Genomic DNA, 27,936 nt, shown 5'->3' on the forward strand with positions numbered 1-27,936 from the left:
TCATACTCTACTTTCGGTAAGATCTTCATTCTCCAAGTCTTCCGAGCTATATCTTGGGATTTCCATGTGGTCTCTTGTATGTTTACTCCGCTTTGCCTGTGAATATATGTCAGCATATGATTCCATAATTAATTATTATAGTAATTACTACTAGTACCAGGAGACCAAACTTGCGGAATTTGAAAGACTCATTAATCACTGAACTTGTATCAACAACAATCATTGCATCGCTTGATATTTGTACAATCTATAAATATAATTATTTTAATGTACAAATATATGAGTGTTGATATATCAAAACCTACCACTACATATAAGCCATGCATGCCATCCTTCGATGTAGATCTTCTATGTTTTGCTTCATATTTCTGTATTTTCTTTCTTTCCACTTCTTCTTTGGCTTGCTTCAGTAAATCCATTCTTTGTTGCTCCATTTTCTTCAAGTCCTCCCAAGCATCCTGCCACTCTAGCCCAGCACACAAGCGAACACGAAGTGCAATTATGAGCTGAAATTTAAAGCCAATTTTAGTGTGAGTAGGTGATTTGTAATTCTTCACGTGTGAGGAAAGAACATTTAATTTAAAGGTATCGCCACTTCCGATGAAAATGTATGCTGTTCACAACTGCTTCAACATATTTTTAAACTAATTCTAAACTGTAAATAAGTAGCTACTCAGAAAATTACATAAAAATAAAATCACAGATGAATAGTTTATAAGTCGGTGGTCGTCGCGCCGTGCCGCGTTTGATATGGGACTCATAGCGACGTATACAACGCGTGTAAAATATATTGCTTATTTACATGAAATTCGAACACGCGCTGCGCGACGACCACCGCCCTTTAACAAACTGTACGCATATGATTTTTTTCTCACCTCCTCATTAAATACACAGTAGCTTAAAAAGACGATAGAAGCCTAGAAAATATAAAAGAAAATGATTCTTAAGTTGGCTGATGTGTGCGATTTTGTGTATCTCGTACATTGCGCGTGATTACGTGTCAAACAAAATGCCTTTTTACGGGCAATGCATTTGCTTTCAAATGATACATGTCTTACAGGTGCAAACAATGAGTGATTTAATTGATCTTTTGAAGACAAAACACTTATTATAGGCTTAGAAAGTTGACCTGACAAATACAGACTAGAGAGGAGAAAATAAAAGCTGTTTATACCCTGCCTTGCCCTGCCTTGTAGTTAGTAGATTTTCAACTGTTGTCGGGGTTTGTTTGATTGTTTGTTATGTATTCACTGCACAATTTCGTCGAACTAAATGAATAAAATAGTCACTCAAAAATCCGACCTCAAGTTTTACAATGCTCCACCTCTCAAAATTGTCCCACCCCCATGAAATTGTACACAATATCAGCTATTCTTAGAGAACTGCAAAATTCCCCCCTCCCGAGGAAAAAAGATATCTCCTGCCTTCCAACAATTTTCATGAACAAATCTTTTTTGATGAACAGCTACGTTGATTGTTGCTACGTGTTGCTACGTGTTGCTACGTGTGTTTGTCTATTGTAGTTGTATTCATACTTTAGAAATGTGTGAAATCACTTACAGAACAAGATAAAAACATAACATTTGTAAATATGATGTTTTATTAAAAACATGATTTCTTGGAACTACTGGATTTAAAAACTGTAATCTTACTTACCTCAGAAAAAATAATAAAAGCAAAAAAATAACTGATAATTTCAAGGTCCATTCTTGAAGTAGATCCTATACCAACAATCCAACTCAACGTGAATAACAGAAACACGATAATAAGTGAACGAATGTCGACCCTATGAAACAGATAAATAAAGTGTTAAATTTCAACACCAATCAAATTGTATAAAAGGGGTCACTGGCTGAATACGAACTATCACTGAAATAAACCATGGCAATTACTAGTAAGTGAAAACTCCAATTAGACTCATGCGATGATTAACAATTACTTTCATGGAACACTATAGATTAACAGAAAGTTATTTACGACGTTAATTGCAATTTACATTCCACTGTATACTGACATATCACTCGTATTATAACATTCACATACCAAGTTTTCTTGTACTCAATAAGTTGACTCTTAGTTTTGTGTTTAGACAACAACCGATACGCCATTACAAGAAAAACTACCGTTGCCTGAAAATGTAAATAATATAAATCATTAGCTAAATGATAAATGGTTTGGTGTAGCGGTTATACAATCTAATGTATGTGTGGTGGCGTTGACTGTGCTAATCCGTTATTTTACCATAGTACATTATTGAGATATTGAGACAAAAACAAATAGTTGTTACATACAGGAGTGATATTATAATAGACATTACGTCAAAATGCGAGTACCATTGTCAAAACGAAACGTGCGGTAATAATCTAACAAAATGTGTTGTGTCCGACTCTAACTTGGTAAAATCGATGGATATATACACAGCGGACAAAACCTCGATACGCCCTGCTGGTCGGAAATACCAATAACCTGGTGAATAATACAACTTATACTTCTTATATTTATTTTCAAATAACAAATGCAATAACTATATTACATGTTGTACACCACAATCGGAGATGATTAAGAAACCATTATGTAGTTTATAGACAACGACCACAACGGAGCTCATGGACGCTATTTATTCAAAATATTTGTACATGTCAAACAAATTAATCATAATTAATTAATAATAATTAGTCATGTATCGGAATGTAAAATCAAATCTTCACTATGCATCCAATAGGTCACATTCAATACGAATGTTACTTGTACTGTAATTGTTGTCGAATCTAAAACCAAAATGCTGAAACATGCGATGCATGCCGTTAGCTTACTCACCGTAAACAACACTAATGCTGGTAAAATCACGGCTAGTGAGAGTGTACCAGTTACGACCCAGCATCTGCAATAAATCATGTATATTTCCTTTATGCAACTTCATAAAGCAAGACTATAATACCTAATCAGTCTTACTCAGCTGATGTTCTATTGCTTGAATTATAATACATATTTAGCAAAAATAACATTAAAATTAACAATCCATATACAAATACAAAAATACAGTGGCGGAATGATACCTAGACCTCGTAGCATACCGGTACTGTGGTAAGTATTTTAATGTAAGTTCTATATAATTCACACATACTAAGCAAACGTGCTACATACTCGTTTTCTAACTGACCGCTCTCACACACAAAGCATCCCATTTTCTTGCATTTGTCTGGGTGGCATTTCTCTATCCCTAGATTGTGGGAGGACAGTTTGGAGTGACCCATTGCAATGCAATTTCAATCAAATATTGTTCACAGGTTGATTATTTACACTAACAATGCTATATTATGTCGGATACATCAAATTTGTACAACACGTCACTATAAACAAATTTAGAAATGTTGTTTCGTTTCTCGCGCTCTCAGCCAAACTTCAAAAAAATCATAATCCATTTTTTTATATTGAAGCGCCCAGTATGATTTATTTTGTTCTGTTTTTGTTTAATTCGATATTTGTAGTTTCACGCTTTAGCAATTTAAACCAATGTTAAAATAGTTGTATTTGTCTATTGTAAAGGTCACATCGACCTAATTCCATCTAGACAGCATTAGCAATAACACATTTTTATTTGAACATAGAACAAATCGCAAAAAATGTAATATACACTCACGCTGCGTTGTGAAACTCACACATCTTAGCTAGTAATTTAGTATCAGAACAAGATTACTATCAAAAGCTCACATTGCTCACTAAAACATCACCAAGAGCTGACGATTGTAAAACAAATTTCCATAGACATGTATCCTAATATTATAATGTATGTATCAAATTTAAATGAATTTGTCCAGGACATCACATTTTCAAAAAAAACACGAAATGGCTGCCGTCAGGAATCAAAGCATTCTATTAAGAAAAGCAATTAATATCGATTTTTTTCATATCAAATAACCATTTCCGCTCAAGTGCCTGACTTATTATCCTCATCATATAACCCTGATAACTTATCCGGAAACTGTACATGAACTTCGCAACATTTGTGTTGCTGTATTTGGCTTTTGGACACAGAGACTATGCACCAACACTTAAATTGTAGAAGTGATATTGCTACATACTGTTTTGCATTTTTGTATTCGATGTCACTCCAAACAGCACACGCAGTAATGAACGTAACAGGAGCAAGCCATCCTGCTGCAAAATAAACAACCCTGGAAGAAAACAGTGCAACATCAATTTTGACAACCATAAATTTGTTCATTCACAAGTTTTCCTTCATAAAATAAATGTGGTATTTCTGCTGCTCACTCAGCATGGCACCTTTTGAGAATATTATTTAGTAATATGTAAAGCATATCTCTACATACCTAGTTCGTAAACCCTTATATATAAATGACTTCATTCTGAGGAACAGATGTATGGCATCTATCAGTATCCAAGAACAACAGCACAAAAACAATGCATGAATTCCCGTAGCGATAAATTTACACGATACCTGTCAACACAAAATACATATGTAACATTTGTAATATTACACTTACTTAACAACAAAGACGTAATACAAGATTACTGTAACAATATACAAATAGTTAGTTGATCATCGACATTACATTATGAACCTTCTATAATCATGTATCTTTCATTATTCACTTTTACTAATGGTTCATGGTCATCAGCACTATCTTAATACCATCATTTTGTTTGGAGATGTAGTAAACATTTTGTTAACAAGACTTACACTTTTTTCTTCAACTAAAAAAGCAAAAAAGACGAAAGATATCCAGAGTAAGAGTGACGATGACATATTCTTCAAGACGAAGTAATAATCACTGCGTAACCTACATACGTAAAATTGATATGACATATAACTGTGGAATCATTAGTCTGATTACACGATTACATAATAATACATTAATTACATGCTAATGTATATATTACATGTTAATACATTGATAACATATTGATACAATATTTACATACTATTACATGATATTATACTATCACATTACACAGTAATCCATTGTAACATACTAATAATGTGATTACGTATTATTAGAGGGTTACATTCTATTACATGAATGAATACTACGGAAGTGATATTATGTTATCATATGCAAAATACAAGTATATTATCATATTATTGATACATGATCACATACATGGAAAAGTTTAGTCGAACGACGAATTATATAGCATAGTTTTAATAAAAGATAGTTACCCAGATAAAAGTAGAAGTGCGCTTGTTACGCAGTGGAGAAATATGCTGATTCCAAGAGCAATTTTAATAAACCATAGCTGAGTATTTTGTGAGTACAGCTGTAAAAGATAACAGTGTAGCATTAATATGCTATATGTGTAAATCGTGTCTATCAACCAATTAGAATGCGTTTTTCTATATAAAACGGCATGAAACACGAGTTATGATTGGTTACTGGATTCTACGAGATTTGAATCGCATAAGTGATTGGTCGGATGCAGTTAGAGGTATGGTAAACTGACGATGAGCGCCCTTTCACTCAACATAAATAAAAAGTTAAACTCAGTGTTTTTTTCTCTCCAATGCTCAGTAGACAGTTGAAATGTATTATACCATATCAATTATATATTTAAGCAATAACCCCCGCCGAAGGCGGGTATAGCACGAGATATTGCACAATTCACGACATATATGCACGAGCCGCAGGCGAGTGCATATATGGAGTGAATTGTGCAATATCAAGTGGTATACCCAACTTCGGCGGGGGTTATTGCTATTATATTATACCAGTATATTGACAATTCGATAAAACTTGTAAAAAAAGAGTTTACTTTCATCTACTAAAAGATCATGATTATGGCCCTTGAACATGAATATTTATAAGAATAGTATGTAGTTGTACGCTGAATGCATACAAAAATTACATGCACAACACAGTTCAAATTGAATACAAACTAATTTTTATTCCACATGAAAAAAAAAACATATCCACGTTGAATAGAGCAGCGTAAACACACAAATTAGCATAACAAAGGATGACCTTTCTGACCTTTTACTGACGCACAACGCGATTTGAAATACAGGGTCGTGTACAGTTTGGATCATTTAAACAACGGATTTTCCACGTTTTCATTCCGGTTTTTGTACAATTTGGACTGTAATTTGCCCATTGAAAGTACAGTTGTGAAATAAACCGGTTTTGTGACTCATCATACTACTTGTAACTGGATATTTGACGTTCAGCGGTACGCGGCGGGACGCGGTGTATCATGTTCGGCGACCAGCACAGCGACCTCAGTTCCAACATCTGACCTGGATACCTTTGGTATAACCAAAGTTTTGTGACAGTATGACTGACAAGTTTTGTCGTTGTTCTGGGGTAAGTTTGATGGTGTAAGATCGGATTTTCGCATCGTTTTTGTGACACGTACATGATATGCCTTGTCTCAACTCCGGCCGAAAGACTTTGCACGCCGTCGCTCTAATGCAGTGGTTGGTGTACACTCCGTCGGCACAAATCTGTAGCTTTCAAAATTACCTTCATCATCTCCTGTAATTTATTTACCCATAGTGAAGAATTACAATACCATATATCGTCGTCGAATCCTGCGTTGTCCCGTGTTTTTTGAAACAGATGGCAATTACAAGGTGCACTGCAATTTTGTCAGCTGCCGCTACCGGACACCGGTTGTTATTGGTGGCATACATTTTTGCCTGTGACTCATAGTTTTTTGCATTTTTATGTCATTAAATCCCTCAATTATATCTTGTACTTAAAGATCATGTTTTCTTTGTTGGAAGTTCGCAATCCATCTCAAAGTAACAACACTGAGAACATAGCGTTCTGGCGTTCGTGTAGGCACCTCACGGTGTTGAGGGACGGTGGTTTAGGTTTGTGTGACGAACGACAATCACCCAACGACCGACGCTCACAACTTGGATCCCACCATTAACAAAAAGCAATATTATAGTTATATAACTTTTCAGATGTCTTTAATTCAGTATTTTTTTCAATATTCTTCTAAAATTCAACCACTATATTTCCCTAAAAATCAAATAATACCGGTTTTATGTATTTCCGTATTAAACCTGTAGTCAATTCATGTTCCAGGGCCACTTGGTTTAGCCGTGCATTATCAGCCAATATACCATGGAATGCATATGCAAATTTTGTGTTTGGACCAATCAAATCAATGGATTAACACCATCAATATACTGGTATAATATAATATACTAGATATCATGGTTTATTACCTCATCTGTATATATCTCCATGACAACGCTAAACTCCGCGAGGTGATCACACTGACAAACTGTGAAGTTTTCATCGTAATCAGTGAATAGTTCCCAGCATCCATCTTTACTCCATATTCTGGAAACCAATCATATTATAAAATAATAATATACACTATTCGTCATAGGCTTATGGTAAAACGTTACATGTATATTCATGATGTGGGTATTTTGAAAGGTATTTACACGATCAACATTACAGTTGTAGTTATACATTTGGCGGAATATCATGTAAAACATTTGACAGTAAAAGCATTTAGACGTTCTGATAAAAGTCGGATGACTAGTTTCATTTACATGAACAATGTAAATAGATATGAAAATACAAATAAAGCGTAGAAGAACATTAAAATCAGAACTAATGAGTATAATGATGGTTATTGACGCGATACCTTTTCACAATTCTAACTACACATATCCTGATGTGTAACTTACCCACTGGTATGTCCATATACCATATATCCACACACTGGTTTAGTACCAGCCTGGTTAATGAGAAAAATGACGTAAAACGACATTAATATTAATTGTTAATAATTTAAACTTTTAGGTCTACTATGCAAATGTTTTCAAGATCTATCACCTATTATGTGAACTAACTAAAATTTCCATAAGCGACAGTGCCAATGTTTGGTCTGATATTACTAACTGAACACGTTTCCTACATTTCCTTCGCTGACTGACTGAATTAAGAAGCCACAGTTTTATTTTCACTACATTGGCGTTGAACCAAACACAAGTCTATAGAAAACATCTTGTGTTCATGTAAACAACACTTTTTCATGTCAATACATATGATCAAGTCAGGTACATGTAATATATATAGGAATTAAACTGCTCTCGACAAGCTGATACATTATACCCCAATTCCAGGAATTAAGATGCAAAAATGGATACCACACAGCAAAGTCTGGGAACAAATCTACGGCGTTGTAAGAGTGTTTGATGTTTGTTTGTGGTTGCCAGTTGCTCACACAAACGCCGTGAGTCCTGCTATAGCAAAAGGGAATGGATGTGCTCTAGTACGCAAATTATTAATGGCCACAAACACGGTGAGCCTATCTATCACAATCGTACCCCCCGGAACACACAAAGGGAAAAATGTGAAGATGTTTTCACTCTGTTCTTACCTCCCTGTGATAGAATTTCATAGTAATAGGAGTGATGAACCTTGTTGTTCGTCTGATATTTTCTGGATACAAAGTGGCAGACAACACATCAGAGTTGACCTTGTTCACACGTGCTTTTGCACGGTAGGTGTTCGTCCGCTTCTTCACAACTCTCCTGTGGAAAAATGTGAATATTAGGTTGTATCAATTGTAATATACTACAATGTATGCGATGGTGTGGCATTATGCTGGTCTAATTCAACCATGTTGTATTCTGAATGACCGTGATTGTATTATTTAAGTAAAATACATTTATCTCATAAACTAAAAACAAAATGGACGTGCCTTTCCATTTTGTGAGATAGTAAACGTTTTTCCGTGATGTATTAAACAATCTAAACTAATTTTCGTTTACAAGTTTGTGGTCTGGGTACAAACATCATTGCAAGAATTGCCAATTAATATCACAATATTTCAAATTCACGATGTGTTGCAGTCATTGCCACTAAATACGAAATATAAACAAGATCAACATACTCACTCTTTCTCTATGAATGTCGGTGGAAGTATATCGGCGAGTGAACGGTAAACCATTGTAACCAAAACGGGCATCTTGTCTGAAATTTATTTGATTAAAAATAGGTTTAATAGATAATATTTGGATGAATTCATAAGAAATAAACGCACATCTCAAGTAGTATAATTAAGATTAGAAAATATTCATCAAGCACCAGAAAAAAAAACGACTGATATTAACGCATGTTACCACTGGAAAGGATAAACAGTTTACCCTGAGAAAACGATATAACGTTATACAAGTTGCAGTCTAATAACAGTGATGAAGTTTATACAAATAAAAACAGTCTAGTTTTCTTGCTAAAATTCATAACATATTTGGTTCACAGTTACCCATCAGTTTTTGGTGCGAGTGACACTATTGTAAATTGGCTTTACTACGATTGCTATACTCGAAAGAGGATATAAGAAAAAAAACAGTTCTCAACGATTGCAAAGATCAATATTTAGACAATTGTTAAGCATGGCCATATAACACTACTCTCACAATAATAATGTTTTACCTATGTCACTTGATATCATTGCGTCTGGAGGAACGTATATAAAACTTTCATTTCCTCCCATGCTGCCCACACTTCGTCTTCTACGAGAAGGTAATAGTTCACTGGGATAGTCAAACACTTTGTCGCTAGTAGAATTTATCTGATATGCCTCAAATACTAGAAAATATATTTAAAAAATAGTGTTAATTATATTCATTAGAATAAAAAGAAGAAATAATCATTATCCAAATTTCAAAAGCAGAATTGTGAATATAATATAACGTCACTAAAGTAGCATAATCATCATACCAAATAAAATATTTATATTCATAAAGTATGAAGGGACAGATCAAGAATACAAAACAATTAAACACTGTCAATAAACTTTAGATGCAAATGGAAGCCGAAATCTCGTTGGGAGCGGAAGCAACGAGACTTGTTTGATCCACCAAAAAATGTTTCATTCTCTCGTGTAATTACGTCCGATGAACAGCGGGAACGATAACGCAATGTTAAACAAACAAAATACGTCTCAGTACATTTTCAATACAGTAACAGATCAATACATAGATGTTATGGCATAGCATGTAGAACATCAGTCTGAACAACATATTTACGATAAGTTCAAATAAGACATGCTATTTACGACATTAAACATAATATTTATATATGGTCGACCTACCTATGTTGTTAGTTTCAATGGATAGTTCCTTCACTAATGACCAATTAGTGTACACGTATATATCATCAATAAATCGTTTTAAACCGAGTACAATATCGTCAGCACCACGTGATGGACCTTTATTCTATAAATATAATACAGAAATCAAGTTAAGAAAGTTTGCATCGAATTCAAATTGTACATTACTAAATACGTCACCTTTAATACCTTATATGATGTTACTGATATGATTAACAGAAATTGTTGATCCCATGAAATTTCACCATAGAAACTAATAAAAATTAAGATAAAATGCAAATTCGGCCACTTTTTGTGACGGTTTATGGTGAATCATTTCGAATGAACCCATAATAAAAAAATGACATATAACTTGTATCCATTGTTTTAAATAGAAATTGAGATACTTGCTGTCATTTCTCAACAATATGGCTGATCGGCCATCGTGAGGTCTGCTAAATGATAAGCTGTCTGTACGAATTAGCATAAATTTGAATATTTGTATCTATTTGCTGATAACGACAGAAGTTACATGCCACGAGTGAGAGAACTCATGTTTAACAGATACTCATCTCACCTGGTACACGTTTTCCCACATACTGAATTGAGTATCATCAAGAAACGAACCAGCCACTCTGAACACGTTCTGTAAAACATCAGTTCACATGGTTATATTCACAGCTAGGCACAACGACCCAATAATATGTAGCACCTTGACACGACCATGACTGTGTAATACTATAACTTAGTATCATACACAATTGTATATCCTTGTGGGCGTTGTGTACAAATACAATAATATTATATTATTAGTTTAGTACTTATTTCATAAAAACATGAAAGATAAGAAGTCATCCTTTCATGACCAATTTAATCTTATTAAGCTGGTAAAGTAAATGCAATGAAGGGAGGGAGTTGATTAGTGGGTTGTATTGTCAGTATTTGAGTTAATCTTATAACTACAGAAATTAAACATAAACACTTTCCAAATTAATAGTATAAATTCATTATACTTCAGATCATACAAGCTTCTATTGAAATTAAACTATAGAGTGTTACCATAACAATTTTGAGCAAAACGACGTAATTAAGTAACTTGAATTGTTAAAAAGACAACTGGCAGCATTAAACTACACTATATTTACCACAACCACTTAAAATATCAGAATAGTTATACCTTTAACAAAGCTGATTTCTCGTCCTCTCGGCCCGGTAACAATAATGGATGTTTCCACATGATTTGCATAATGAGTTCACTTGCAGCTAGGAGGTCACCAGACACAGATACACTGCCTTTGTTCGTAACACTGCCCAGTGACGTCATCAAATCATCAACGGATTGGACGTCTGTTATGTCAGGTAACTGTGAAATACACGACAAAGTACAATCATTAATATGGTATGTTGGACATTCGTCACGTGTTTATTCATCTAACAATGAAAAAGCGAGAGATTGACGTGTTACTAAGGTCGAGTATGTGGCTCCCGTATGTAAAGTAAACCAAGACGTGCTGCTAGAAATCGAGAGAGCACAAGTCAAACATGTGTTCGGTGAATAATAAAATGATGATTGAATATTCTTTTGTCATCAATGTTGATAAGTAACAAGTATTCACCTTATGAACCATAGACAATATACGTTTAGATACACAGCCAGTTGTATCAGGGGGTAACCAACTACCAAACATGTCACAGTATCGCCTCATAAAACCTAATAATTAATTAATTATTAAAATTATTGTACAAAATGAACATTTCATTGCCATGAGGTAATATCAATGAGTAGCCGATAATGTAGATGCAACATATAACACTGAATATAGCCTGTCATACTAATAATTGCAGCGTAATTTCAGTAAATACACAAAGGTGTGATTACAAGCGGTCACAATAATTCACTTCCAACGATGTTCTTATGGTTAAAATAAAATTCTTAATTTCACCAATCAAAAACAAAGAAAATTTTTTTCGACTGTATCCGTATTATTCATCTTCTACTAGCCTGCCGCATTCAATTGAACCACTATAATCGGTTAATTTGAACTACACCACCATGTTAAATGCGAATTTATTGATATTACAATTGAGGTGGGCGTAACATGAAAAGTATTTCTCTTTTACCCTGCTTCTATAATAATAGTACTAGTTATTGCCTAAATAATGGACGCAGCAACTTCCCAAATCAACGATTAGACATTCAAATAACTGCGTGTTCCAGTTTGTCCGTCCATATTATTTTTAATTCACATTCGAAGTTAAAAAAACATTTTTTTTTACAAATTTATATCTGCGTATGCTACAAATGGTTTCTTCAATAATATCAGGCACTCTAATTTACTCTTCCATATGAATAGTTGATCCATAGGCACAGTCGAAAAACATCAACAAATGTTAGAGCATTACTATTGCAAGTCTGTGCAACGTTTCTCTTGAACTCACCAATGGTCTTGTGTGCACAGGGGAGCCAGTAAATGGTACATTTGCCATTGCTTTCTGTTCATGTCAAATTACTCACCAATGGTATTGCGTGGGCAGGGAAGCCAGTCAGTGGTACAATTAGCATTGATGTCAGTCCATACCAATTCACCGTGCGCACCATATTCATCGGGACACCTCAGAAAAAGTGCGTCTGTTGGAAATGAAGACAAAAAAGATGACGAATTGTGGCGGTATTGGTACAATGACTGTCAAATTGTTCAATTTATTACATATCAAATTCGTCCAAATTTGCTTTGGTTTGTCAAATATTGGTGGAATGGAGAAAACTAGAATTATAGATTCACAAATCATAATATTATACAATTATATATATCGCAGGTGAAAATGAAATACAACACCTTGGGTGAGCCCTTAATAATCAATAAAGAGGATGGAATACGACATCCTGGGTGCGTGTGTCACAGTCACAAATGATAATAATGGCAGGGAGAGATTCTAGATGGGGGGCGCAGTCACAAATAATATCAACCTACCTTCATTGTTACACCACTCTCCTTGTACAGTTGGCCGTGGCGAACACACTCCTTCTTTCAATGTATAACCATCTGCGCAGATGCATGAATAACTACCCACGGTGTTGCTACATTTCTCGTGACGTATGTGTGGACTGCATCGATCACTTACATCAAGGCATTCATCAATATCTGATGAAGATAGTTTCCAATTGGCTGTTGAGACTAAGAGTTCGTACAATCTGAAATTTGGTTGGTCATTATATCACAAAAACGTATAGAATGTATGGATTTGTCTGTTAATATATCTAGGCAACAAATAGAAAGAATATAATATATTTACTGCACTCTGGGGTATGTGCATCTCATTTTTTTATTGAAGTTTTCAAACGCGTTATTGATAAAACAGATGAAGTACGAAAAATCTCTAATAATCGTATTCATAACATATGGTAAAGTTATTTCTTTATATTATTTCGTAATTATAACACAATAATAACAATTTTAATTAATTGGAAGTTACTTTATGCTTCTAGTATTGTAGTCACAGTCAGCTGGCACACACAAGATGATAAAATAAACGCGATATTTACTATATGGGCCACCGTCTTGAATACACAAGTTCACAAGTTGTGAAACGCGTTTTGCACATTCAGGAAAAACAACTCAATCGTTCAAGCAAAATGATCTATTGGGGTAAAATTAACAAAATTCGGCCGAATTCATCGTTTTTGTGTGTAAAATAATTTTATAATTTAGTAGTGCGCCCTCTTTGACAGAGAGTACTATATACATTTGTGTATATGACTTATGACCCAGTCACTTGTTGGTGGTAGCCATTGCTGTTTTACTTGATGTAAACCAGAATTGTTTCAGTTGAATTAAACGAGTTCAAACATTCATGCTGCATAATTAACTTAACACATACAAACACATAATTACACGAAGAACATAGAACACTTTCTTTGCCATCTAACTCTCATCTAACTATAAGGCGGTTGCTTTTCCCCCCAAATTCCCAGGAAAGTGTTCTATGTGAAAAACTGGTATTTTTATTCTGAGTTGTAGGAATCTGAAAAACACGTTTCACAATTTGTCTCTTTATGTGCTATCATACTGTATTCAGTAAATATCGCATTTATTTTATTATCACGTGTGCGTCAGCTGAATGTGTGTTGTAATATATGGTGCTGAAGCTGAATTTTATCGTAACCATACCTTAATCAATTGATTACTTTATGTAGCTCCATAATTGCATTGAGTCTGGTGTACCCTTACCGTATTGACAAGTTACTCCATCGTGGCCAATAGGACAGTCGCACGTGAACTTGAACAGTTGATTACTACATATACCTCTATTTTGACATGGATTTGACATACAATTGTCGATGTCTGAAAAGAAAAAACAAAACAACTATTATTTCTAGTGTCTATACGCATCATGTACAGTTTTGGAATGTGACGTTTGCAACTATGTGTTTTTGAATATTAGCAATTTGATGATCAATCTTTAATTAGGAAAATATAAACGACTGTTCTGTGAGGAATAAGTGAAGTAGACGGTTAAGATTTACGGTAATTTTCTCATTCCTAGTTATTTAGTACAAAACGTAAGGCTCGTCCCAAAAATTGCGAGCATCTTAGAAATATAAACGCATATACAATTTTGGAGTTCATATGTGACAGGTTAAATTGTTGATAATCATATGCTCATTAACTATAACTGGTCAAATATAATCACTAAACATAAGCCAATCAAAATATTTTGATTGCGATTTTATTGATCTCCACTACAGCTGTGTATTGACTATTTATCCGTATACCCTATTGTATTAATATGACTTGTGACAAAACATATCGTCATATTGGCATAAGATTTCAATTTCCATTACTCTATCAGGGGGAAATCTTTCTCTCTCTGGGTTCTCCACTCTTGTCAGGGGGGGACTCGTCTCGTCTCTCTATCTCGTCCCCTTGAGGTACGGGATCGGGAAAATCACTTTAACTTTACAGTCAAATAAGACACACACAACGAAATACGTTTCAGCTCTCGTCTTAGTCGGTCAATCGAGCACTCTATAAGACACGGCGCCCTGGGGAAAAAATCCCCAAGACTCTCACAAGGCTGAACCAAGACTCGCCCAAGACTGGACTGCCTCAAGGCTCGCCCCTGGACTAGACTCTCGACTGCCCAGGACTGCACTCTCTCTCCTGCGTCTATCGTGCTGTGCTCCCCAAGACTAACCCAAACTCTCTTTATTCATTTTCAAAACTCTAACCAATTACAAAACAGTAAAAGACTCTAGGGCGTAACCTTCAATCATAAAGCCAATCACACTAAGTACTGAATACGTCATATCTTTTGATTAATCGTTCACTACATTAATAACTATGGAATACCAACTGTCAGAATCGCGACGGTTATCTGGTAATTAGTTCCAAATCACTGAGCCAAGTGCCGTCCAAAACTTCAAATAGGCCTGAACGATGACAGACATAACACAGCAATTCGGCTAATAATCAGCTAATTATGTCGGTCAACAGATACGCGAAAACAAATTCATGATAACTCGACGAACAAATGATTCGGCAATGGTGAAGAATTTTTTAAATTTTGAAATCTCCTTGACAAGGATATACAGATTTCTCATTTTCATCTAACACATTTTTGTGTTACATGAGAAAATATGTGTGCTAAGCCTGAAGTCTTCAGCTATTGACACAACACGTTGGAATGTGGTAAAACATTTTCAAGATGGCGGCGGTCATGTATATTATTATTATTATGTGCTTGCATTGGGCATTTGCTACAGAAACTATGCTTTAGTGAGAAAAGATTCACATTACGGGCTGAGATGCATGTGATAAACACAGAAGATAATTTTGTTATACTTCAAATATATGTTGGGTATAAGCTAGTGGAAAATACCAACAATAGTGTGACAAAAGAAAGATTATGGCATTCAAATAAGACTTAAGATCTACTTGAGAAGACAAGGCTAATGAAAACCAATGGATGAGGATTTCTCGATAAAGGGCAGGAAACTAGCTAGACATTAACAACGGTGGAGCCATGGGGAGCACAATCATGAACAGGATCGACATAAGCATGGACTTCTTCACCAAACTCAAATATGGGTTTCTTGAAATAAAACGTTAGTCCAACCTTACTGCTATGAAAAATACACATATACATATCATTCTATGACGTCCGCGTCCTGTTCGATATGGGACTCACAGCGACGTGCACAACGCGTGTATAATACAATGTTTATTTACATGAAATTCGAACACGTGACGCGCTGCGCGATGACCACCGCGCTTCAACACCTCACCTGCTGTGATGCCAAGAATAAATCCTCTTCCACTAATACTAGAATCAGACATGAATTTGATCCAAATATCCGAGCCATTAATGACGCTGTATTTATTCCTACTAATTACCCCAGAGTAATTATTAGTTTTAGTTTCATTTGTATATCTTGTACCATATCCAATTTCCACCTTATCAAAACCTTTCTTTATTTCGAAGTCGAAAAAACGAAAATATATTGCGGTTCCATTGGGACTATGGACAGTCCAAAAACAATCTGCATCTTCTTCGTAGTTGTTTGGATATTCTGGCGAGGAAATATTCACCGAACTACCAGCAAATAAAGTGATTACCGTTTTACCACACCGACCTATAGAAACGTAAATTATAAAGTCATTCATTGTTCTGAATATGTTCGATGGGGTAACAACACTGAGTGAACGCATGCACAGTATACGATTTGGTGCAAACAACTGTAGTGTTTCTACCCTCCATCAAATGATTATAATATAATCAACACTTTTTATTGTAACTTCAACTTCACAGTACGATATGATTGCCTGAACAGAGAGGTTACTGATAATTTCTGAATTGTTGCATAAAATTATGTAATTACAAACTGTTGTCAAACTCATTAGGATTTTTTATTCATTCCAAACAAACGTTTTTCAGTTTTCAGATTCAGATTAGTGATAAAATTCGCTTATATATATATGGAATGTTTGGTGTATTGTACTTACCCATTTCACAGTTATCGCCACCAAATTTCTCAGGACAGTCACACCGGTAACTAAATGCCTCGTCTATACATGTGCCGCCATTTGCACAAGAGTTATTGATGCAAAAGTTATCACCTTTGAAGTGAAATACAAAATATTGTGTAGTCTCTCAAAAAAGAAACAAGTTATACAATATGACAATTAAACCTCTATTAGGGTACACTCACATAGATTGCGACATTTCTATGGCAACGGTTGCCCCATGATACCTGAATTTTACGTGCGATGATGTTAATTATTGATATAACGTCGTCTAGGCTCAGGTCACTAAATAAAAACGACTTTTTCCCGTAGGCGTCCTTGTGAGATTTCTATCAATCTGCCATGGCTACACCATTACTGTGTTTATGTTTCTGTGTTTCTCTATAAGTATTTATATAACCAAAACATCATGTTTTTTTCCCTACAAGTTCAACAGTAGTTTTAAAAGTTTGATAATTCTCTTGAGATGGCTTAAGCCTGTGTCAGATCATAGTATGTTCTATTTTCTTAATTGTGTTAAGGAAAATTCATCTTTTATTATGCGATCATCGATTTTATCTCAGACAAATTAAAGGATTACGGGCGAAATATTGGGTCACAGATAACCGACAATTCGTTGATTGAACGATATGGGATTAGCATTGTTGCTTGTAGCAAATCATTTCGTCTTGTGTAATATTTGTCTTAAAGCGGAAGGGTCGTCACCTGCGCACGCGCGGGAATTGAGTCCCAAGCGACGATAACAACACACACTAAAAACGCAAAGGGTCATGGGTGAACGCGTGTTTGTAAACAATGACACGCTATGGCCATCTGACGCATGCGCAGGTGACGACTCCCCGCTTTAACTTTTAAATTATGCCACAATAACAATCAATGTTTCTAAATTTCAGTAAATCGTGAAGACATATAAATAGCTTTTAGAATGATTCAAATTGCTGTTGAAATCTCGCTGAGAACGAGAGTTTTGAAACTTATTTTCGCCCTCCTCAAATAGTGTTTCATTCCCTCGTGTCATCGCGTAGACTGTTTCCCTGGTGTAACAATGGTGTTTGAAACAGTGTACGTGGTGATGAGAGGCAATTTGAAGGAAAACGTCACGTGACTCTCTCGCTCTCATCGAGATTTCAGCAGCCATTTGCGACTAAGGTGTATTGTTCTGGTCGCTGCTTAATGTATGGGCGCCCTCTCAGAGTTCATCACGTGCCAAGAATACAAAACAAATCAAATATGGCATTTTAGGTCGACGCCTCCTCGTATTATTTGAGAAACTTAACATTCTTTTTCGAAAATTGCTATTTGTAGAATCCATGTAATAGTATGAACCCATGGTAAAAGCGTTACAGTACTGGCAAAATGGACGCTATTCACTAAACAACGACCATCATTTTCTCGAAAATTGGGCTGGTGACCGAGAGTACAATTTAATGCAACATGAATAAGTTCTGTTTTTTTTTTTGCATATATGAGTAGGCTTTTTACTTAACATAGTTGTTTTCCTGATATAAACCATTTTACCCACAACGAGATTTTTTCGATTAAGTATTTAGTGCTACGCGATTGATTTATCATGGATATGCTAAACAACAAACACGTCATACTTACTCGCCTCAATATGTGCTTTAAATCCAGAGTTTTTTTCATTCGATTTGAAAACGATCCAGGCTTTTGTATCTCGAATTGTGATATTCTTATTAATGTCTCTTCTAGATATTCGTACTTCCTCATTCATCAAATCATCAGGAGGATTTTCACCAGAGTAAACTTTCAGGACATCATTTACTAGTAAGCCAATCTCACTAAACCTTATAACTATCTTATCTCCGTCAGTAGCATTAATTTCCCATCTACATGATTCGTCTGGCATAATCGATGACGTAATCACGCAATTACTTTCACAGACAACATCAGTTATGTCATTACATATATCTGTAAAAACAATAATATTGTATTTAAGCTATGTACATTTGAAATATTTACTAAAATATAATCAAAATCAATAGAGTGTGTTCCTGTCACGACTCTGCATATTGTTGACTTACTCCGACATGTTTTAGACAGATTTTATTCAACATTTTGCCCTACATTTATGTGCTCACAGTATATTTCGAAGTGGGTGATTTATTTCATATATCTTTTGGTTGGTGTATACGAGTAGGTGTTTATTTAATTCAATATCTTATTTTTGTAATTTACACACTGTGAACTCAAGTCATTTGGTCATGTACATTATGTATAAGTTGTTATCATTCCAAACAATAAAATAGTTTCAGGCTATGTTCAAACACTCAAGCGATATGTTCAAACGTATATCTGTGCGCTGCTCAAACAAACACGTGTTTGCGGCACGTTGACGAGCAGATGTATTCATTGGCGCGATGTTCGAAAATGCCAGTCTCGCCGCGATTTTCAAAAGCATTACGCGATTTTAAAATACACAAGTGTTGATAAATCGTCCAAATACAATTTATTGTACGAAATCTGTGAGGCGTTACTGTGTGGTAGAAACAAGAACTTCTCTTGTCAAACACGTTTTGCGGTTAACCACCGTAATAACGTACTATCAATGGACTTCAATACCCATGCATATAGTATAGACCATGGTTTAACGTTATTTAACATAACATATTAATAACATTGATATGGTTTGCACTCTGTTTAACCAACGCCAATGCACGACTTGCAGACTACAGTATGGCGTGGTATTCATTTCAAAGTACGTCAAACAATCTCCAGTCTCGTTTTTAGACGTTACAATAACCATTAATGTCCTCCAAATATGTAAAGTATTTACTTGAACCACCGTGAAATCATGAAAAGAAAATATTGCATTTGTCTGGCTTATTTTCTCTAACCATGAGAAGTTGTTCGTTCGCGTCATAAATCGACTGGTGACGTAACCAGACACATTATTACACGCATTAAATAATTCGTATTCTAAATACCCCTCCCATACCTATTTCTTCTGGAGAGTACATATCTTTGCTTTAATAAGTTGAAACGATTGAATAAAGGCCTCTGAAAGAAGAGGGACAATTTTGAAAGTCTTGTTAAAGGTATGTTCGATCTTGGGAAATACATCTGAATTACCTCTTATTTGTATTATTTGTTGTGATGAAATCCCAGGAGACAGTCGGAACATACATGTATACCAGTCCTGGGTCGGTCCCTCTGTATTTCTAATATTAAAGCCTAATGTTGCCAACATATTTGGGTATCTCATCTCTAATAAGGTAGGTATACAGATATGTAATGTAACACTATGACATTTAATTGTGAGTCTGACAATAACGTCACAGCCTACGTCATCACGGTATTTTTTCTTGTTATAAATAATGTAGAAATAGGGCAAGCCCCCAGTGGACTATACATTTCTCATTAATCGCGCTAATACAATTTTGTTGCAATGGTAATAGGTTAAATAAATTTTTGCCATTAGTAGTTATCATTAGTATTATCCCACATCCGGCAGCGAAAACAAAAGAATTCAACTGACCGTAAAAAACGACCAATTCGAGAGTGTCTATTACGAACGCTTTAATTTCAATAAATGCGTCACATTCAACGTGTTTGCGTTTACGAGGCGTGGAGTGTAAATTTATTATTTGAATATTTTTTATACTGCATCTTTATCCGATTTATTGTAAAATAAACAATTGTTATGGTAACAAGCTTTAAGCATAAAAGTATTTTTCGATGAAATAATAAAATGTTATTGTTGGACTGTGATTTAATTGTGAATGATTGTGAATGAATGTGAATGATGTACTTTATATGAGATTAATAATAAAATAAATATAAAAATTTACTATTTACTTTGTGTCAATTATCATTAACCATATCTGATTCATTTAAACTACATTCAACCAGTACACTTTCACTTTCATAAATGCGATTTCATTTGCATTATGTTTTCAAGGCTGAGAGAGTTCATATTATATAGTTTCGTTCAAGTTTTTTTATTTATTGATATGCATGTTCAGGATATCACGTTTCACATTTACTTTCTTTTTTAACAATTTATATTTATGTAATAAAGTTATTATTATTACATATGTACTGCAGTTTATTTTGATTCGTCCCTGAAATCAAAATCGGTATTTCCACACCTCATATGCAAATGAGTCTGAAAGCAAAGTAGTCCCTTCAGGAGTACCGTCTTTCGAAACATAGCAGAAATAAACAATATTTAAGAAGTACGATATTTTTCTCTTGGAGTACATGAATATACTTGCCGAGTGAAATGAAATTTGAACAACAGTAATGGTCCTCTTTGGCAGTCACTTATTTTGACAAAAACTAATTTGCATATCACCCATGCAATAATGTTTTCGGTATTTCCACGGTCGATATGCAAATGAACATCTCATGGAATACTACGATTGGAAGAACTTAATGTATGTTGACTACCTGGAAACAGTGGAAACTGAGTTTTATAAACCTTGAAAGGTCTCGGAAGATCCACCCGCCGTAAAATCAGCGATTACTATATTGAGTGCAATCATCAACATCGAGATACCAAGAGGTTTCTGCTGGCGAGGTTGCGGCGTTACTCGGTTCCAAATAAAGATTACCAACGCCAAATGAGCAACATTTTAACCGGTAACCAAGACTCAGTCAATCCACGACCAGCAAGCAATATCACACACTAAGTTGTAGCGTGCAGCTCAGCGAAGACCGCTGTCGACGAAAGTCACCTCGTCAGTCATGTATGTAAATGTGTCGAAATGGGCGTAGTGCGAGTGGTTATTGCTAGTAGCACTAATCCGAAAAAGTACTAGATCTAGCGCTAAAATTGCACTAGATCTAGCGCTAAAATGGCACTAGATCTAGTGCTAAAATGTGCACAGTGCGAGTGGCATTGTTATCGCATTGTCAACGACGTCGAATAATTGGAGGGGAATCAACAACCACTTTCATATGCAAACTGCAAACAGTATAAAACATTGGCAATATGCGCGAGATGTCCATAATAATACTTTCTTTATATAATACCGGATTCTGCCGTAAATTCGCCCATCCGAAAAATCGCCCTGGGGATTTCACGGCTGATGGGTGCTTATTTGGGGTTCAAAATTTCAAAAAATAATTATCAAATATTTTGGGGGGACATTTTCATTGTATCCAATGACACAGACTTTCTACGCCGTCAGTTGGGCCACCCAAGACGAAAGAAACTATTGCAGAATTAACAATAATTAATAATTCTTGCTGAATTAAAAAGTAGACCACCTGATATGTCATTACAGTGTCGCCCAGTGTCATTCAAATACATTTGTTTTTATTTTATTGGTAACAAAAGTATATTTTAAACGACGTTTCTAATAAAAACGAACACAACTGCATTAAGCGATCCCGGCAAGCGATCACAGATGCTCAATCCGGACATTATTAGCCAGTAGTGATTATAATAACGCACAAAAAAATAAATTCGTTAATTTTTATGAAATTCAAATAAAATTTAACTTAGTTTCATCGTAAGTAAATGATTCCGATCGCATATAAACGCTCGATGCGGTAGGGTATCCGCCATGCGCTTCTCTTGCATGAGTTGAGCTAATAGGTCAAATCGCTAATTAACCAATCAAAATGCTGGATGATGCCAACCCGTTCAAATCACCATAGCTCATTTAAATATGTTAATGCTATTGAACGCAACGCGGAAGAGATTTGACGATGTTGTAGTACGCTCTTTTGGCTTGGATTTTGATGAGAAAATGGCATGATTTTTTTTTTAAATAAAAAATAGTTGTTTTCAAAGATGAACTTAGCATAAGAAGAAGAATTTAACATTGTTTACAGTGATAACAGCTCTTTGTCCAAACGGAGCTTACGCTAGTCAAAATAAACACGCTCTTGAATAAAAACTTAAATAGAGTAGACTGATTTAGGCGTCAGGAACGATTGAAATGTCCGATAAATTACGACAAAATATTTTAAAAAATAAATTAAAAACTGCCGAAAAATCGCCCTGGACGATTTCTTGGTCTCATTTTTTTAACGCGACCATACTGGATTTGTTTAGCTGTGAGGGTTAAAATACGTATTTCACAACCGGAAATTCAACAGACGAACTTGTTACTTCACATGTTTTAATTATTAGCAACTGTAACAAGAATAAGAATTTCGAGAGTCTACAACAAAAAATCCTAAGGGCTTCTAAAAAATATTATTGCAGAGAAAGTGTCTAGACATATATAATATGATCACGTTAAAAAATTAAAAAATCGGCGAGGTTACATCATATTCCGTTAGTTCCTCCTTGATACAATGTAACAACAGGATTGCGTGAAAATCGCAGTACACACAACATCCACCGAGCTTTACAGGGACCCGGGACTTCCCCCACAATACCATTTCATACAGTATATCTATTCACAATTTGTAAAAATTGCGCAGTTCGACCTGCAGTTTCACTGTTTTAGCTAGTTTCCCGGCCGATCGCGTTGTTCCAAAGGTCTATTAGTATTACGACAAACGTGGACAATGACATTCTCAATTTTCCCACTGTAGCACATTTCCAATGAATGAAAGATACAACAATTTTACGTAAATATTAATTTATTTTCAGAGAATTACGGGATGTCTTGACGTCGTTGACAACGCAATATCAATGCCACTCGCACTATGTACATTTTAGCACTAGATCTAGTGCCGTTTTTGCACTAGATCTAGTGCCATTTTAGCACTAGATCTAGTTCCATTTTAGCACTAGATCTAGTAGTTTTTCGGATTAGTGCTACTAGCACTAACCACTCGCACTATGTCCATTTCGACACATTTACATACCTCCGTCAGTGGAGTACCGCAGTTGCACGGCATGTTTGCCAATGCACAATTCTGTGGCGGAATCTTTAACTTTAACATAAGCTGTGTATCATAGTCGTCCAGTTCAAGTTCTGGTTCTGCCGTGGCCCCAACTAAACGTCAACGAGTTATTCATTTGGACAGTGACTCAGATTAGACGTCTGATTATAAAATTTCAAACAAAAAGTGACACGCGTTCTCCGGGCGCGTTCTACACTGACACGCGTTGCTTGCGCGTAACACTATACTCAGTATTTGAACATATTAATGGGCAATGGGGTTTCCGACTTAAATTCCATCCCGGTGTGTTGCACGTTCTTTCTTGAATGTGAAATGATCAAACTTAGAACATATGTAATAATAACAGAACCCCACACCCTGCCCGTGGCTTTCGTTGCGTATGGAAGTTATTTTCACTCGAGACGCTTCGCTCGTGAAAGTACGGCCGCAGGATACGCAGCATCACTCGTGAAAATAACTTCCATACGCAACGAAAGCCACGGGCAGGGTGTGGGGTTCTGTCATATTACTATTAGGAAATTGCACGTTAAATAACACTGTATCCGTGACAACAGTAGTAGTAGTAGTAGATTATAGCAGTATAGTTTGACTGGAACTCTTTCTCCTATAATGGCCTGTGAGAGATTGGATATTCGACAATAGATAGACTGAATGCCATTGAGTTGAATAATGCGTTTTCAGTAAGAAAATGGGAAATTTTAGGAAATTAAAGAATATCGTAGCATAGTTTATTAGATTGTTTGACAATTATTAATTGGTTTCAGACTCTTTACTCCTTTGTTGTGTTCGATAATTGCTCCTCAGTGAATTATTATTGATGTATATGCATCAATAATATCCATTGTTATAATTCCTATAATATTTTATCGTGTCGTTAATCAGACGGAGACATTTTCTTGTTTAGTTTGAACTAAAGCTATCACGTGTATTGCCAGTGTGTTTCTGGCTTAATAAGTCCTAGCACGGTTTATGTTGGTATATATTTGGTAATTTTGATATAATCCGACATAATTCTAATGCCCGGAAAGAATGCTATTGGAGAGTTAGTATGACGTCACTACTTTGCCCTGAACCTAAATAGACAATCGACAGATTTGATTCTTGCTCATTAGTTAAAACATTATAGCCTTGCCATCGGGAAAGGTGTAGATAATGAACACACCTAACACCATTGGCCGGGTAATTTAGAAAACAGGAGACAGTTACAAATATTGCGGTGTAAAATATCAGTTTTGATGGGAATCTTATAATCACTTAGATAACACTTTTTAGACCAAATCAATAAATGTAAGATAGACCCATTGGAGGATAACTAAATGGTAAATGTAAAAGCTAAAATCTGATATACTTATGTTGGAAGTTATAGATTTTTCTTCTTTTAGAAAATCTGAGAGATATTCGCATATAAATATTAATTGACACACTCGAAATACCAGTTTTCAAGAAGAAATCGAAAATATAATTCTTTACCAAAAATGAAAAACATAAAAAAAATATAAGAGAATGAGAGATATTTTGACGAAATGAACAACTCTGAGCGAAGTCCACCTGAGGTACGTATATATATATATATATATACTAAATCAAAGTAATCGGACATTTGGTTTAAAGGAAAAAATCACTTTTATCAAAAATGAGAAAAATACAAAAAAGTAGAGAATTGAAGATATCACACAATGAACAATTTGCGGTTTGTAAGACGAATTCGAAAATATCACTTTTTATCAAAAATGACAAAAACATAATCATCCGAATTAAAGTCTTCAATAGATCATCAGAAAATGAACATCCGAGTACATATACATATATACTAAGTATCAAGCGACGGATAGTAAACTGCACTGATCCCTTACAGTCGGATTTCAATAACTAGATTATAGTCTTACCAGTGAGTGTGTGAATACAGACAACAATCAAGCTCACAATGTAAAACATTTTTATGTGATCGCAAACATTACGCATGCGCAATTTCACAGAGATCCAGATTACATATATATACTAGTACACAGAACGTATCAGTTTGGAAAAGATCACATGCAAACTCGGTTTGCAAAGTTGAGTTAACGTGAAATCAGCAGACAGGCGATTGACATTTTTCTGAACTTTCGTATAAGGACAATGCAAAGGCCGTTACCATAATAACAAATATGAACTCGTTAATGGCCATCAACGATGATCCAAAGTTCGATTACATCTTTGCACATTTATGACAGGTCACGTGGCTTAAATACTTTGGTTAAAATCACACAGAATACTGAAATAGGTATATATTAGGTAGAGCTTTTTTTTAAAAAAAAAACAAAACAACAACAATATATTATTCTAGTATCATACCATGTGTAGCCGCGGCAAAGCCACGCGAAATATGATCGTCTTCCAAATTGCACAATGTATTCAGAATGGAATTAAAACGACAATTTTGTATTTTACAGAGCTATCTATATCAACATTTTCATACAACAAATACTTACAACACCTGGAAAATAATGATCTTCGTAAGTTTCAGTATTAATATCTTCAATTTCTATTCAGACTCAAGTTACAGTTTAAACGGTGTGTGTATTGTCAACTATACAAACAATGGAACTTGGAAATATTATATTATTTGCGTTCATTTTAATTTCACTGATGTCGTCAATGTTCTTGCCATTACTTAGATGTAATTATAACTCTCACGTAAATGATATTTTGTTCATTATATTATTTTCACGACAGTGCAACAAGTAATTACAAATTGATACACACGGCCATGAAGTCTTCTATCAGTGGTTTCGTCCCGACAACGTCCAACGAACATTATTAATATCTGAGTAATTTTTTAATCCACACATTGAAACTCACGTCTTAATACTGGAACTATATTTTGAAATCAAGCAAGTACATATCTGAACATTAAAATGACGGTCAAAATGTATCTAAATGTTTGACATTGTGGAAAGTTTACAAACTTACATTTTTGAAAATACATGTTAGGCAATTTTGAAAATTGGAGGATTTCACATTTTTTCAAGTCGGGTTTCAAATGTTGACATTTTGGAAACTCAACTTTCTTATTTTTGAAATGCGCGGTTGCCATTTTCGAAAAGTTAAGAATTTTCAAGCTCAAAGTCGGTTTTTAAAAATGCCAAACGTATATTGTCAAAAATGAAAAGGTTGATGTTGGTTAAAAACCGACTTTGAGATGGAAAAGCTTGTACGTTTTAGAGTTTAGGCATGTTTGACTTTTTTGTGAAGTTTTTTCATTACATTACATTTCAAAAATGCCAGCGCGCATTTAGAACATAAAAAAATCATGTCTTGGCATGTCGTGGACATACCAATGTTGTCTCAAGACAATGTTTATAATTAGAGAAGTTCCGCAATTATTTTTGGGCAGAAAAATTATATAAATGTAATGACGATTGGCTTACTTACATGTTGCAATTGCGCCGATAACATTCATGGTTTTTCTTTTTAATTCATACAGTTAAATTTACTTTTTCACACATTTAGCCCTACCATTGTGGATATACTATAGCTAGACTATTCTCGGAATCGGCGAAAGAAGGACAAACATGTTCAAAATTTTATCACTTATGTTCGGGCGGGAAAATTATATATATATAATAGTACCAATCTAATTAGGGTTGGTGTACGTACCTGTTGCAATGGCGCCGATGACAACACTCATCAGGAACATCAGCTGTAGAAACATTGTTACAAGCGTTTTTTTAAACGGTCATAAGAGATTCACCTGAATTTTCGAACTCCCGCGAAATGCATTCTTGTGCGCCACGCCGACGATATCATGCTACCACTGTCTAAGCAGTATCGCGTGTTTCAGCACGACCTGTTGCCCGCGTTGGAAATCTCCCCTGGGGTCTCAATTAGGTCATGTAATTTGAATATTAACCATTCCCACGTGGGAAGATTGACATTCTTATCATCTAATTTAATAACATTTTAAATATGATTAAAAATTGATTACCTGCCGGGAAGGTATGACGTCGTAGGTGGTATCAGC

At 35.1% G+C, this 27,936-nt stretch overlaps 1 protein-coding gene across 1 annotated transcript; it reads right to left on the minus strand.

Annotated features, from left to right (window-relative positions):
* On the minus strand, positions 1 to 27,627 carry LOC146746146 (cadherin EGF LAG seven-pass G-type receptor 2-like). Its single transcript, XM_085499014.1, has 26 exons — positions 27,573 to 27,627; positions 18,711 to 19,034; positions 17,085 to 17,198; positions 16,367 to 16,714; positions 14,267 to 14,423; positions 13,053 to 13,273; positions 12,596 to 12,709; positions 11,697 to 11,791; positions 11,258 to 11,443; positions 10,658 to 10,726; positions 10,084 to 10,207; positions 9,423 to 9,578; positions 8,885 to 8,960; positions 8,365 to 8,518; positions 7,670 to 7,719; positions 7,196 to 7,313; positions 5,183 to 5,280; positions 4,703 to 4,802; positions 4,332 to 4,459; positions 4,083 to 4,175; positions 2,818 to 2,881; positions 2,044 to 2,129; positions 1,657 to 1,786; positions 876 to 917; positions 306 to 506; positions 1 to 96 (listed from the first exon to the last, which is right to left on the minus strand). Exons 1-26 carry the CDS (start codon positions 27,625 to 27,627, stop codon positions 1 to 3), a joined length of 3,399 nt encoding a protein of 1,132 aa, XP_085355140.1.
* Between the last annotated feature and the right edge of the window lie 309 nt (positions 27,628 to 27,936).

The sequence above is a fragment of the Saccoglossus kowalevskii genome, chromosome 5, assembly GCF_978046115.1.
Source record: "Saccoglossus kowalevskii chromosome 5, keSacKowa6.1, whole genome shotgun sequence".
Lineage (NCBI taxonomy): Eukaryota > Metazoa > Hemichordata > Enteropneusta > Harrimaniidae > Saccoglossus > Saccoglossus kowalevskii.

Excerpts from the sequence above, each read along its gene's own strand:
- LOC146746146 (XM_085499014.1), bottom strand. The coding sequence starts at position 27,627 with ATGTTTCTACAGCTGATGTTCCTGATGAGTGTTGTCATCGGCGCCATT. Across the intron at positions 5,281-7,195 it reads TGGAGATATATACAGATGAG|CTGTACTCACAAAATACTCA; the intron begins GTAATAAACCAT and ends TATCTTTTACAG. Across the intron at positions 2,882-4,082 it reads GAATACAAAAATGCAAAACA|ATGCTGGGTCGTAACTGGTA; the intron begins GTATGTAGCAAT and ends GATTTATTGCAG.